General features: G+C 40.1%; 1 protein-coding gene across 3 annotated transcripts in view; it reads left to right on the top strand.

The window, feature by feature from the left end:
- ush1c (Usher syndrome 1C) overlaps positions 1-14,211 on the top strand; it is a 210,427-nt gene that overhangs the window by 183,084 nt on the left and 13,132 nt on the right. For all 3 annotated transcript variants that reach the window (XM_043705961.1, XM_043705963.1, XM_043705962.1), the window contains one exon: positions 11,473-11,582. In XM_043705961.1, coding sequence (XP_043561896.1) covers positions 11,473-11,582 — 110 coding nt within the window. The remainder of the gene's footprint in view (positions 1-11,472; positions 11,583-14,211) is intronic.

The following is a 14,211-nucleotide window of genomic DNA, read 5'->3' as shown; positions in this document are numbered from 1 at the left end:
TTCTGGTCTCCTTCCTATCGGAAAGATGTTGTGAAACTTGAAAGGGTTCAGAAAAGATTTACAAGGATGTTGCCAGGGTTGGAGGATCTGAGCTACAGGGAGAGGCTGAACAGGCTGGGGCTGTTTTCCCTGGAGCGTCGGAGGCTGAGGGGTGACCTTATAGATGTTTACAAAATTATGATGGTCATGGGTAGGGTAAATAGACAAAATCTTTCCCCTGGGGTCAGGGAGTCCAGAACTAGAGGGCATAGGTTTAGGGTGAGAGGGAAAAGATACAAAAGAGACCTAAGGGGCAACTTTTTCATGCAGAGGTTGGTACATGTATGGAATGAGCTGTCAGAGGATGTTGTGGAGGCTGGTACATTTGCAACATTTAAGAGGCATTTGGAAGGGTATATGAATAGGAAGGATTTGGAGGGATATGGGCCGTGTGCTGACAGGTGGGACGAGGTTGGGTTAGGATATCTGGTCGGCATGGACAGGTTGGACCGAAGGGTCTGTTTCCATGCTGTACATCTCTATGACTTTATGACTCTAATTTATCTAACACTATTTCTATACTAATACAGATTTTCTTCCGTTCCTTTTTCTTTCCTTGTGTTCTACATCATTTCTGGTACATTAATTGTGATTTCCTTTGTGAAGACAGAAGTGATGTATTAATTTAGTTTGTCAGTCTATGTTCCCCATGATAAATTCCTCTGTTTCTGACTGTAACGGACCTACATCAGTTTTCACTAATCTTTTTATCTTTACATACCTATAGAAACGTTTACAGTCAATTCTTATGTTCACTGAAACTTTATTGGTATATCTTATTTTGCCCTTCCTAATCAATCCCTTGGACCTCTTTTGCTGATTTCAATTGTTCCCAATCCTCAGGTCTTTTTTTTTTCCCTGCCAATGTTTATGCTACATTTGTGCATCTAAAATTATCTCTAACTTTCCTTATGAGCCATGGTTTGGCTTTTGCTTTCTTTGCATTATTGCACCAGACACAATAAACTATTTTTGTAGTTCACCCATTCATTCTTTGTATGTTTTGCGAATGCCAATTAACTGTCATTCATTTCAGCAACATTTCTCAATCCATCATAGCCCACTCACACCTCATACCATTGTAGTTTCCTCATTAAATTTCAGAACCCTAGTCTTCACCTTGATGAAGAATTCTATAATATTATGATCCCACATCCTCAAGAAGTCTCTCACAAGTGCATTACCTATTACACCTTTCTCATTGCATAATACCTAGTTTAAGATGGCCTGTTTTCTGGTTGGTTCAACATATTGGTCAAGAAAATCAACTCATATAGACTCTGGGAATTTCAAGTCTATAACATTGTGACTTGTTTGATTTGCGCAATCTAAATGCAGATTAAAGTCACCCATATCTGCAGAGGTTACTTTACTATATGCATCTCTGATTTCCTGGGTAATACCATTCCCAGCACCACCACGTAGGTTTAGCAGTCTATACACAAATCTTCTTATTTTTTTCCCCTTGGTATTTCTTGATTCTATCCACATAGATTCTGTATTGTCTCAGCTAATATCTTTCCTCAATATTGTGTGTACATGCACTTCAATCAGTAATGCAACTCCATTTTGTCTATCTTTGCTAAATACTGAATATCCATGAATGTTCAGTTCCTGTCCCGGGTCACTCCGCAACCATGTCTCCATAATCCCAACTGTATCATATCCATACACATTTGCATATTTAATTCATCCACTTTGTTTTGAATGCTTCATGCATTCAGGCACAATGCCTCGAAGCTTGTCTTTTTAATGTTCCTTGTTCTATTCCCAATGTTTTACTGTAGCCTTGTTTGATTCTGGCCTTTGATTCCTCTGCATATCACTTCTCTTTTTTCCCTTTTTGGCATTTGTTCTTTTACTTGATTCCCTATTCCCTGACTCCTGGCATAGGTTTGTATCACCCTGCCAAACTAGTTTAAATCATCCTCAACCACTCTCACAAAAACTTCCCCACCGCGTCAGTCCTGGTCCAGCCTAGCTGTAACCTTTCCTGTTTGTATTGGTCCCACCACTCCCAGAAATGTTCCCACTGCTCCAGGAATCTGAAACCCTTGCCCCTCACACCATCTTTGTTGGCATTACTCATCCAATATATCCTGCTAATTCTACTAACAGCGCTTAGCACTGCTAGTATTCCTGAAATCAACACTACTTTTGGGATGCTTCTTTTCAGCTTGCTTCCTACCTCTCTATATTCTGCTTTTAGGGCCTTTTGTTTGGTACCAATGTGTACAATGATCACTAGCTGGTCACCCTCTTCCTCCAGGATGTCCTCTAGCCACTCTGAAACATTTATGATCCTAGCACCAGGGAGACAACATATCAGCATTATCCTGGTAGATTGGAAAGTGCCAAATATGCCATGCTATTTAAAACAAAGGAGAGAGAAAAGAAATCTCTAACTAGAACCCAATTCCTCTAATATCAGTAGTAAGTAAAATGCTGGTCTGTTTTTTAAAAAAAAGGGTACAATAACAAAGCACTTAGAAAAGATCAATGGCCTTTAGCAAAATCATCATGGATTTATGAAAGGGGAATCTTGTTTGACAAATCTACTGGGGATTGTGTTTTTCAGGTATAACTAATGGATTGGATCAGGGAGAACCAGTGGACTTGGTATATTTGAAATTTCAGGACACTTTTGATAAAGTCCCACATAAGAGCTAGTGTACAATATTTAATCATGTGGGATTGAGATGATATACTGGCATGGATTGAGAATTGGTTAGTAGACAGAAAACATCAGAGTAATAAATGGGTCTTTTTATGTGTGAAAGGAGATGACTAGAAGGTTTCCATAAGGTTTGGTGCTCAGGTCCCAACTATACAAAACATATACCACGATTTGGATGAGGGAATCAAATGCAATGTTTCCAAGTTTGTTCACAGCACAAAACTAGAAGAAATTGAGAGTGAGGAGAAGGATGCAAAAAGGCAATATAGACAAGTTGTGTGAGGGGCCAAATGCATTGTAGATGAGATTTAATGAGAATAAGTATGAAATTATCTGCCTTGGTATGGCAGAGTATTATTTAAATTGAGAAGTGCTGATGAACAAAGGGACATAGGTGAACTTGTACATGGTCATTGAAAACAAACATACAGATGCACCAACCAGTTGGGAAGAAAATGGTATATTGGTCCTCATTGCAAGAGAGTTTAAGTACAGGAACAAAGAAGACTGGCTGCAGAACCTTGGTGTGATCACTCCTGGTATATTGTTTACAGTTTTGTTCTCTTTACTTAAGAAAGAACGTACTTACTATAGAAAGCATTCAGTGAAGATTGCTGCAACTTATTTATGAATCTCTTCTCATTAGCAAACTCTGTAGACCCATCTTGAAAAGGTGGATTGTGACTCTCTATCTCATCACAGGACAGTGGTTGGCATTCTCTGCTCAAATGACAATGCTATTTGATGGTGTCCGAAACAAATTTCTCTTTTTATAGATTCCTTTTGGTCATGTATTAATGTTTTATATCGATTTTATAGATTTGTTCTCATTTAATAGATCAAAAATGGTAATTTCCTAATTTGCAGGATTGAAGGAATGATAGGAGAAATTAACTCCATGTTGCTGAAGGATACTAAATGCAAACTTGTTGAATACAAGGTTGAAATTGTGAACTGACACGCTACTCACTCATAGAAGAAGACATTAAAATATATGTTGAGGATTACTACTTAAATCATTTATGCGAAAAAAGATTGATGAAATTTCTAATTATGTTCCATTTAGTGAGCTGTTCTTTAGTTTTTTATTGTATCTTTTATAAAAAGGTAAAGTGATGCAGGAAAAATAATATGATTATAAAATAATTGCAAATTTTCTTACCTTTCCTCATTTGAAAATAATAGATTAAAACTCCAGACTGATAAACAGTGAATGCTACCAAATACCCGGATGGGTGTTCACAAGGGACTGTTCCAGTCCTGTCATAAGCTTCACATGGACATACTTTCCAACAGGTGTCAGTGGATAGTAACATAAACAGGGAGTTTAGCTATTTTATTTTTTCTTCACCCAACCAAGTATAATATAGACATTTATTACCTATAAGGATTCTTTTCAGAAACTTCCTTTGTTCAAATTAGGTTTCACTTACTTTAAACGGATTGAATCTCTTAGAAAATAGCTCAATTCTCTGCCATAGGCATTTGATTCTAATTATCATGAAGTTCAAATGGCTCTTCGTTTTGGGGACATGGGAAATTTTATTAATTATAAAATAGTAATCAAGACACAGTAAACTGTTATTTTCCTCACGAGGAGTTATTGTAGCATAAAATCTATTGTATTACATTAGTGCTATTTATGTACTTGCTCATCTATTATTCAACTAATTCATTTACAATTAAAGTCTAAAGCTAGATCTGAAATGATGAATGCCACTTGTGAAAGATGTGAGAAAGATCCTGTGGATGCATGGCAAGTTTCCATTAATAAAAAATAACAACAGTTTCTATTCATTATTCTGGGCACATTAGCAAAAGCTTATCTAGATGTTAAACCCATTGATGATACTGTCAAGAGAGAAGGGATTAGTCTATGAAACATGAGGGTAGATTTTTACTTTTGGATGACCAACTGCTAAAGAGTGCTGGTCAACTGCCTATTCCAGCACTGAAGGAGTAAGAGCCATTTTGATACCCAAGCCTCGTTTATGTTGAACTAACATGTTGCCCATTCCAAGTAGCTGTCAGTGCCCTACTAACATGGTTCAGTGTGGTGCCCTGAGGCTGAAGGCTATTTAGCCACCAACAAGTTAACATCTAGGTGAGCTTAGACTTGCTGAGGAGGGAAATCCTAAATGGACAGTAGACCAGATTACTTTTGTGGAACTTCTGGGGTTTTCTTGCCAGTTTGCCCAACAAAATTGTTAAGTCTGATCACAGCTGGTCTGAGATGTAATTGCTAATATATATATGCTATAGCTTCCCCTTTGTATATTAAAAGGCAACTACTGTCTACAGTAGGTGGGCATTACAGCCATTCTTCAATAGATCCCTGTTAAATCAACCGGGTATGTTAATTCTATTGTTCCTATTAACACTGATTGTGCTTACTTACAATGTTCACCACAGGCTCAGTAATGTGGAGTAAGAAATGCAGAAATAAATGTAATCCTCATTAAGCTATTTATCATTATAACATTATTTGAGAGAATTTGACATTCATTCAGAGAAAGATCACAAATAAATGAATTCCATGGGACTGGCTAGGATAGAGAACTACTCTGAAGTCACAAAACAAAATAAGTGAAATTGAGGCATGTAAGTGGGCCAGTTTGAAGTGGAATGTTAGTATTTCCTGTTCCATTTCCCTTTCATACAAAATATTTTAGCATCCATCATTAATTCTCTGTAGCCAAGGCTAAACTTTGAATACTGCAGTCCAATGGAAAATAGCACTTCTGGTCAAGAGTAAAAAAAGGCATGTGACTGAATTGCCAATTCCCTCCAGTTTCCAATTCCTTACTTGTCTCTTAGTTGCATACCTCACTGCTTAGCACCCAGTAGTTTTTGGCATTATGAGTGACCTCAAAATGGCATCCACAGTTCACAGGTGAATTTGAAGTCTCTCTGCCATTTTGCATTTTTTGTCCTCTCTGTTGAACATGTGTATTTAAAGGGGTTATCGACCATAGAAAAGTTACTTGCTGGTTGATTTCCATCAGTGTTGGCATGTTTGATGTCTTCCAGAACTGTTTAAACCTAAAGGAAGGAGTTGGGATCCCAAAATGAGGTCGTGAGCTGAACTTTAAGTTCCCAAATCTGAGGCAACAAGGTAGTGGAACTTTGACAGAGTTATAAACATCTGTGCCCCATGCTCTAATAGCCCCACTGCTGTCTAACTTCTAACTGAGCCGTCATCACTGAAATAACTGCACTGAGGCCAGTATCCCATCACCACGTCACCCTTTATTTACAAGTGGAGAGACCTTGACACTGATTCATCTCCCTCAGAGCCAACTCTCAGAGTGAACAAGAGGTCTGACTTCTTGTTCTTTTTATTTTATTAAACAATACAGTATACAAACAATTAACATTAACAGCTCTATACAAAGAAACAGCAATTTACAGAGAGAGGAGCAGCAAAGCCAGATTCCAAACCCTACTGTTTAATCAGTTTTCAGGGAAATGAAGACAAACCTCAAATCCCACTTTCAGTCATCACAAACATAGCAGTACCAAATACATACAAGACAATCCAATTAGATAAGAAACAGTGCATAGAATACACCCCCCACTCCACCCCAGCAAGCCACCTATCCCTCTCACCTTCTGGCCATTCTAAGGCAGCCTGCCCCTATGCCCCTTCCGGCTCTCAGTCTGCCCCATGCCCCTTCTGGCTCTTGCCCTGACACACCTTCCAGCTACCTCTTGGTCGCCCACTCTAAGGCAGCCCGTTCCTACGCCCCTTCCGGCTCTCCATCTGCCCCATGCCCATTCCGGACCTCCGTCCACCCTGACACACCTTCCAGCCACCTCTAGAACAGCCCATCCTGTTTCCTTAACCCCACAGGATGACAGCAGTCAGGATGGCCTACCCACCTTCTGGCTTCCCTAACCGCCCTTTGCACCTTCCAGCTACCTCTAGGACAGCCCGCCCTAATATCTGTCCGGGGTTACAGCGCTGAGGACGGCCTACCCACCTTCCGGCTCTCAGTCATCCCCCCCTGTATCATCTAGCTCTTGCCCACCCCAATGCACCATCCACCTGCAGACTGCCCTGATGCACCGTAAGGCCACCTGCAGGACACCGCATCGCCTTCCCTGAGATGACAGCACAGTAAGGCCTGCCAGACCCAGGGACATACAAGACAGTGCAGATGATAAACCCAACAACCTAGAAGACAGAGTCCATTATCAACAAACAGAGTCCCTTCTGGTACAGAGTTCATTACCATAAACAGTTCTCTTCAAAATGTAGAGTCCACTCCAGTATACATAGTGCATTGTCAAAAATAGATTCCACTCCAATCTGCAGAGTCCATTGCAAAATTGGAGTACACAACTGAAGCTAGAGTCCACTCCAGAAGGAAGTAAATGCATGCCCCTTAGCACACTCAGGCATTCAGTCTCTATAGAGTCCTGGCCCATTCATAGAGAACCACGCCCACTTACAGGAACACGGTACATTTGAAAGGTGCAATTAACTCTCAGCGGGTTGGTCCATTCCTGAAGGCTGGGTCCACTCCCGAACTCTAGAATGCAGCAAATGCTCACTTCCCAGCAAGCACACAGGTGTTCAGTCTTTATTGAGATCTAGTCCACCGACAAATGGCCAGGCCTACCCATACAGGAACAGCTCATCTGGAAAGATGTATTTTCTCACAGGGGCTCAGCCCAAACACCAAGAAAAGTGTAAACACATTCAAACAACAAAGAAAACCAGAATGCAAGGGCTAAGCCACAAAAATCAAAGTTGTCCTTTTCTCAAAGTAAAAGAGAAAAAAGCAATACACAGGCTATAACCAGCCAGTGAAACAACAGTTCCCCAATGAGAACTGAATTACCTGGAACACATTGACTGTTGGAATCAGCCAGTTTAGAAGTCAGTCCTCAATGAAAAAAAATACCAGTTAACAAACTGGCTATATAATTCATCCAGTTCAAGAATCAGGTTTCCTCTCAAAACAAACAGAAACCAACAGCATCAGAACACCTTGGATGTGGGCAGCCAACTCAGATTCAGCCCCCTCTTTTACTGAAATTGAGAGTCCTTCACCACTGATACAGCTCCATCAGAGCCAGCTCTCAGGGTGAACAGGAGGTCTGACTTCCTGTTCTTATCTGTCAGCCAGGGCTCCATGATTCAACCAGATTAACAGCCCAAATCAGGGAACTCATATTGTATGGGGCCCACCCGCTGACCTTGTCACTACAATCACAATTGTCATTTCTAAATAAGGTCACAGTAGGAACGTGGTGTGAAAAGTGCTGACCCTATTTAGAAATGATAATTGTGATAGTTATGCCAGGTGAGGCCATCCGTAATAAACACACTCAGATGCGGTAAGCAGGATCCCATTTACCATCAATCCCACCCCTTGACTCCCCTCTATTACTGATCATCACAACATTGACACAGAAACATAGACGATAGAACCAGGAATAGGTCATTTGCACTCTCAAGCCTGCTCCTCCATTTGTTATTAGTATGGCTGATCATCAAGCCCAATCTTCCAACCATATCCCTTGATCCCTTTAGCCACAAAGCTACATCTATCTCCTTCGTGAAATCAAACAATGTTTTGGCCTCAATTCCACAGGTTCACTGCTGTCTGGCTGAATAAGTCCCTCCTTAAGTCAGACCATTATCCTTAAACTATGATCCTGGGTTCTGGACCTTCCCTCCATCAGGAACATCCATCATCCCTGTATCTAACCTGCTCAGTCCTATTGGAATTCTATTGGTTTCCGTGAGATTCCCCCCTCATTCTTCTAAACTGTACTGAATAGAGTCCTAACCATCTGATCTTCTCCTCATGTCAGCCCTGCCATCCCAGCAATCAAACTGGTAAATCTTCACTGCACTCACTCTATAGCAAAAACATCTTTCCTCTGATAAGGAGATCCAAACTGCATACAATATTCCAGTTGTGGCCTCATCAATACCCTTTTTAATTGCAGCAAGACATCCTTGATCCTGTACTCAAATCCCCTCGCTGTGAAGGTCAACATACAGTTTGTCTTCTTTGCTGCCTGCTGCATCTGTACGATTACTTTTAGTGATTGGTACACAAGGACACCCAGGTCTCGTTAAATATTCACTTCTTTCGATATCATAGCCTGTGCCTCGACTTCAACAATGATTTGTTGGTGCTGGCAGGTGGGACTAGTTTGGGTTGGGATATTTGGTTGGCATGAATAAGTTGGACCAAAGGGTCTGTTTCCCTATTGTATATCTCTATGACTTTATGTTGATTTGATTCTGCTCGTGCTACAATAGAAACTCAGACATCAACCATCACACCTAGAGTTACTCCCCAATATCATTTAAAATAAATGAGCTCCAGACTCTACAAGTCCTTTATCAATGAGGTGCCAGACTTCTCCATGTTCCATGACATTGATTGCAGGCTTTCTGGTAGGCCAATACGCTAAGCATTTTACCTAATTTTCTATTCAACTTGTTCAGAACTATTGTTACAAACCCCTGGAGTAGGTGGGACTTGAAACTAGACCTTCTGGTCCAGGTGGCATGCTAGAGGACCTTTTACACTAAGCATTTAATTGTATGTCATCCTCCACTGGGGCGGGTGGAGTGGAGTGGTATTTGTTATCTTTATCACCTCCCCCAGTTGCAGATTTCTTGATCTGTGTGTTTCTCTATATGCTGAACCCTCCTCTAATTAATTGTCCTAAATATGCAGAGTGTTTGTTTCTAGGTTTGTGGCTACAAGTATGGGTGAGAGAGAACATGCTTCTTCTTCACTAGTGTCCTCCTGCAATTTTAACTTTTGCTCTTGCACTATACCCTGATCAGTTTGAATTCTTGTTTTCCTGGCCGATCCCATATATCCATTTCAGATTTACAATGTGGTTGATTCTGAATCCTCTGTAATGGTCTGGCAAGCTACTCAATTCAAAAGCAGTTAGGAATGGGTAACAAATGCTGCCCTTGCTAGCGATGCCCAAATCCCATGGAATATTTTAAACCAAAAATCCCTCACCTATGCCCATGTTATGAGGTAAAGTACCAGACAGCCGCTGTGCCCTGGGGCAGTTGAGACCAAGATGTGGACCATTAATTGCTACTTACATTAGATTCCCCTACAGTGTGGAAACAGGCTCTTCTGCCAACAAGTCCACACCGACCCTCCGAAGAGTAACCCACCCAAGACCCATTTCCCTCTGACTAATGCACCTAACACTATCAGCAATTTAGCGTGGCCAATTCACCTGACCTGCACATCTTTAGACTGTGGGAGGAAACCGGAGCACCTGGAGGAAATCCATGCAGACACAGGGAGAATGCGCAAATTCCACACAGACAGTCATCCGAGGCTGGAATTGAACCTGGGTCCCTGGCACTGTGAAGCAGCAATGCTAACCACTGAGCCACCGTGCTGCCCGAATAAAGCTTAAGGGCTTTATTCTTCCTTTGTTGGAGTTTCTCTGTCCGTGGAAGAAAGTGGAAACACAGCAGACAGCCCAGGAGTTTTGACAATGCAGGCTGATGTTAGACAGAAAGGTGGGATATCTCTTATGAAGGTATCTTTTGCGCCCACTTTTCCATGATGGTATCCCCCTTGAATCCCTTCTACCCCACTTCCTCTCAACTGCATCTCCACAGCTCTATCCTCCCATGCTAGGATCTGCAATCACGTCTGCCAAAATCCCCAAACTTATCCATACTCTTGGGACACCTTCAGTTTTTTGTGGGGTCTGCTTGTAATGGCCATTACTGTCTTTTGAAACCAAAGAACTGCTGACTAAATGGATATCTAGGGCAGTACTTCCTGTGCCCGAGAAGCAGAAGCCCCTCCCCACATACACTAATTAAGGCCATGCCTAATGTAGTATTGCTGCGCGGCAACCAACTATCAGATCACTAAGGTGCAATCTAACTTTTAGTTTAGGATAATGGGTAATCTGTCCTCCTGTAAAATCTAGTGCCTTGAGTACTATAAGAAGCCCTATTTTAGAGAGGAAACTGTCGTCCTTACCTGAGCTGACCTACATGTGACTCTGGACCCACAGCAACATGTTGACTCTTAACTGCCATCCAGGTAATTCGAGATGGGCAAGAAATGCTGGCCCAGCCAATAATGCCTATATCCCTTAAATGAATAAAAATATATTGGAAGGAGATTAGGTAGATTTCTCAGAATGATTCCTAGACTCTGAGAGTTAAATTACTGGGCAAGATTACACAAAGAACATTTAGAAGGTTATAGGATCATGTGATTTTAAAATTTCAAGGTCAACATATTATGTAAACAGAAAGGAACTATTGACACTATTTGGGGACCCATGGCTTGAAGGCACATTGTTAATCTAAAGGTTAGAGCTACAGACATTAGAAGTCAACTGCTACAAACAAAAGAAGTTGGAATTCTCTCCTGTAACTAGCAATTGTCCTTAGATCCATAACTAAATTAAAAACCAAGATTGATAGTTCTTTTTGTTAACCCAGTGAAATATAGCGTTATCAGGCAAAAGTAGTTTTATCAAGTTTCAGAGAGGCCGTGATCTCTTTGAATGGTGGAATTGGTTCAATGGGAGAAAAGGCTGAATACCTTCCTTTATTGGTCTTATAAACGTGTCTTATGAACCCAATTTACATTTAAACCTTAGTTAAACACAATCAGAGCAGAGGTGTTGTTCACCTGGTGCAAAACTTTAATGATGCAAACGATATAGGTTATGATTTTCTCCTCCAATCTAACCTTTGTTATTTTTCCAACTGCCTTCATTAGGTGGAATAGTGAAGGGAGATCAAATAATGGCTGTCAATGGAAAGATACTCACTGATGCCACCTTACATGAAGCTCAGACAACGCTGGCAAAGTCATGGAATAGTGGTGGTGTAAGTATATGTAACCCTCATAATAGACTATTTAGGGTGTAACCATAAAGTAATCCAGTAGCATTTTTTAAAGGAAGACCAAAATGGAACTAAATTTAATCAACTTCAGGCTAAACAATCACTATTTGCATCCCCTAAAGAAACTCAAATTATCCACATTGTCCACAGATATAGTTAATTTTCAGGTATACACCATTATATCCAATTTGACCTGACCATCACATCTTACAGTCATAGAATCATAAAATCCCTTCAGTGTGGAAGCAGGCTATTTAGTCCATCAAGTCCATACCGAGTCTCCGAGGAGCATCCCACCCAGATCACCAGCCCCTTGCGATCTCTTTACTGCCTTTGCAGTGATATTGTTTCTTCAACATTGAGTAATGGGTGAGCTGAGCTGAATATTGGGAAGAACAATTGCCACTTTATTAGTCACTTGCCACAAGCTCCATATTTAAGGAATGACTCAAACCCCTCTGTAACTATTGTTTTAGACTGAACCAGATGATTTGCAACTTAAACATCCTCAATATAGTGTTGAGCTTCTAAACTAATACCTTTCTCAATCACAAACTCTGCCCACTCTGCTTCCAAAACTGTGTTTCCCATATCTTTATTCAAAATCTTGTCCTGAACATCCTTCTCCTCAGAGTTTACTGATCTGCATTAGTTTATATTCCCCAGAATCTGTTACATGCATTTCTTTTACCAAAACTTTGTGACTCCTCTTAACATCATCTTCAGCTGTCTTTACTTTTACACTTCAATGAATCACATTGAGATATTTTTCAATACCGATTATTCTCACCATGCTTCAATATTCCTTCTCAGGCAGCCCCCCAGGATTGTGTTTGACCTTGTTCCACTCCATAACGAAAGGCTCTTCCCACTCCGGTTATACTCTCTTCCACCCTCTTCTGTCAGGCAGAAGAAATAAAAATGTGTATACATGTAAAACAGGTTCAAGTACAGCTTCTTCCCTGCTGTTATTAAACATCTGAATGGACCTCTAATGTTGATCTCATTTTCTGTGCACTTTCTCTGTAGCTGTAACTTTGTATTCTTTGCTCTGTTGTGTTATCAGAATGTACTTTGTATGGTATGATCTACCTGCACTGCATGCAAAGCAAAACCTTTCACAGTACCTAGGTTCATGTGACAATAATAAATCAAATCAAGTATGTGTCCTGAGACGGTGAAACTGTATTTCTGGATTCACACACCCTGCCGCTGGTGGGGAAGGTGTTGTGTGAAGATGTGGGTGGGATACTCAGGTGTTTTGCTATATTATCTGTCTATTATCTATCTGTATTTTGGTTTTTTTTGTACAACAGTGCCATAGGCATGCACATTATTATTATCCTAAATTTTGTGGTAGAAGTAGCAGTTAGACTATCAATGCTCTCCATTATTTAGAAATCATTGGACAGCAACCTCTAGTCTCCACAGTTAAAACAGGTAATATTATATTGATTTACCCTGCTTCTATTGCACAGTCTTTGCAGCATTGGTATCTCACTGAGCGATATGACAACGAAGCACAAAAAGGATGTGAGATTGCTCAAATTTTGTATCCACCAAACATACAAGAGAAAGTTAGAACTAGCCCATTCAAATGTAAGTGGGACTGAAGGTTGACTTTTCGAAGTGTGGAATCACATTCCTTCAGATTCTAATTATTGTTGAGCATATTAAACAAAAATAATTTTATTAAACTCTTTCCTTGTCCTCTCTCTCCCTTTCAATGTTATTTTAACTTTCCCTTCTTCATTTTGCATCATTCACATGATTTAACAGTGATTTTAATATTCCAGGATTTCCTGGTTCAGACTTTGCTTGATTCAACGAAACACTTTGATCTAATTAGTTGAAGACTCATCACTTGCCCAATTCACACCCACCCCAATATCTTGTAGATTAATCTGTGTTGCATTAAATTCCCAGTGATCATATGACTAGTGAAAAGCAAATGAGAGGCTTTTGGGCAGCATTACAAATAATGAATGATGAGGACTATTCTTTTGCCACTGATCACTAATATGTTATTTGCAGGACTGTCACGATACTTAGAGATTTTTTTCATTTTGATGATTTTTATCTTTCATTATTTCCACTTCATTTATTTTTTCTTTCCACCCTCCCCATCTTGTCCCTGATACCATGTCTCTCGTAATCTATATATTTCAACTTTGTATGGATCTCTCAAATATTCTTGCATGACTGAATATCAATCTCTTATCTTTTTAAAGGATCAATAGTGTTTGCAGAAAGATGAGAGGCAACATGCAATGACTCAGTCATATCTATAATCGCTTTTATCAACATTACCGACAGCAAAAAGTATTGGTCTGAGGGTATTTTTGTTATACATTCCCAGTGGCTACAAGAACAACATTGATTTCAATCTGTTTTTTAAGAGGTGGAATACAATGTGGGGAAATAAGTTGCAGATGGTGAAAGAATGAAACTGTTTCTCTGACTAATGGGTTTTATTGAATTCTGGCTTTCAAAATCTCCAACGATTGATTACTTGAAATGTCCAAACAATAAAATACCTACAATAAACAACAGCTTTATCTGGAAGATAAAATAGCTTGTATTTAAATAGTGCTTTCAGCATTGGAAAATT

The sequence above is a fragment of the Chiloscyllium plagiosum genome, chromosome 16 (genome assembly GCF_004010195.1).
Source record: "Chiloscyllium plagiosum isolate BGI_BamShark_2017 chromosome 16, ASM401019v2, whole genome shotgun sequence".
NCBI classification, from domain to species: domain Eukaryota; kingdom Metazoa; phylum Chordata; class Chondrichthyes; order Orectolobiformes; family Hemiscylliidae; genus Chiloscyllium; species Chiloscyllium plagiosum.
The sequence above is the reverse complement of the archived record's forward strand: the minus strand, read 5'-3'. Positions and strand labels throughout refer to the sequence as shown.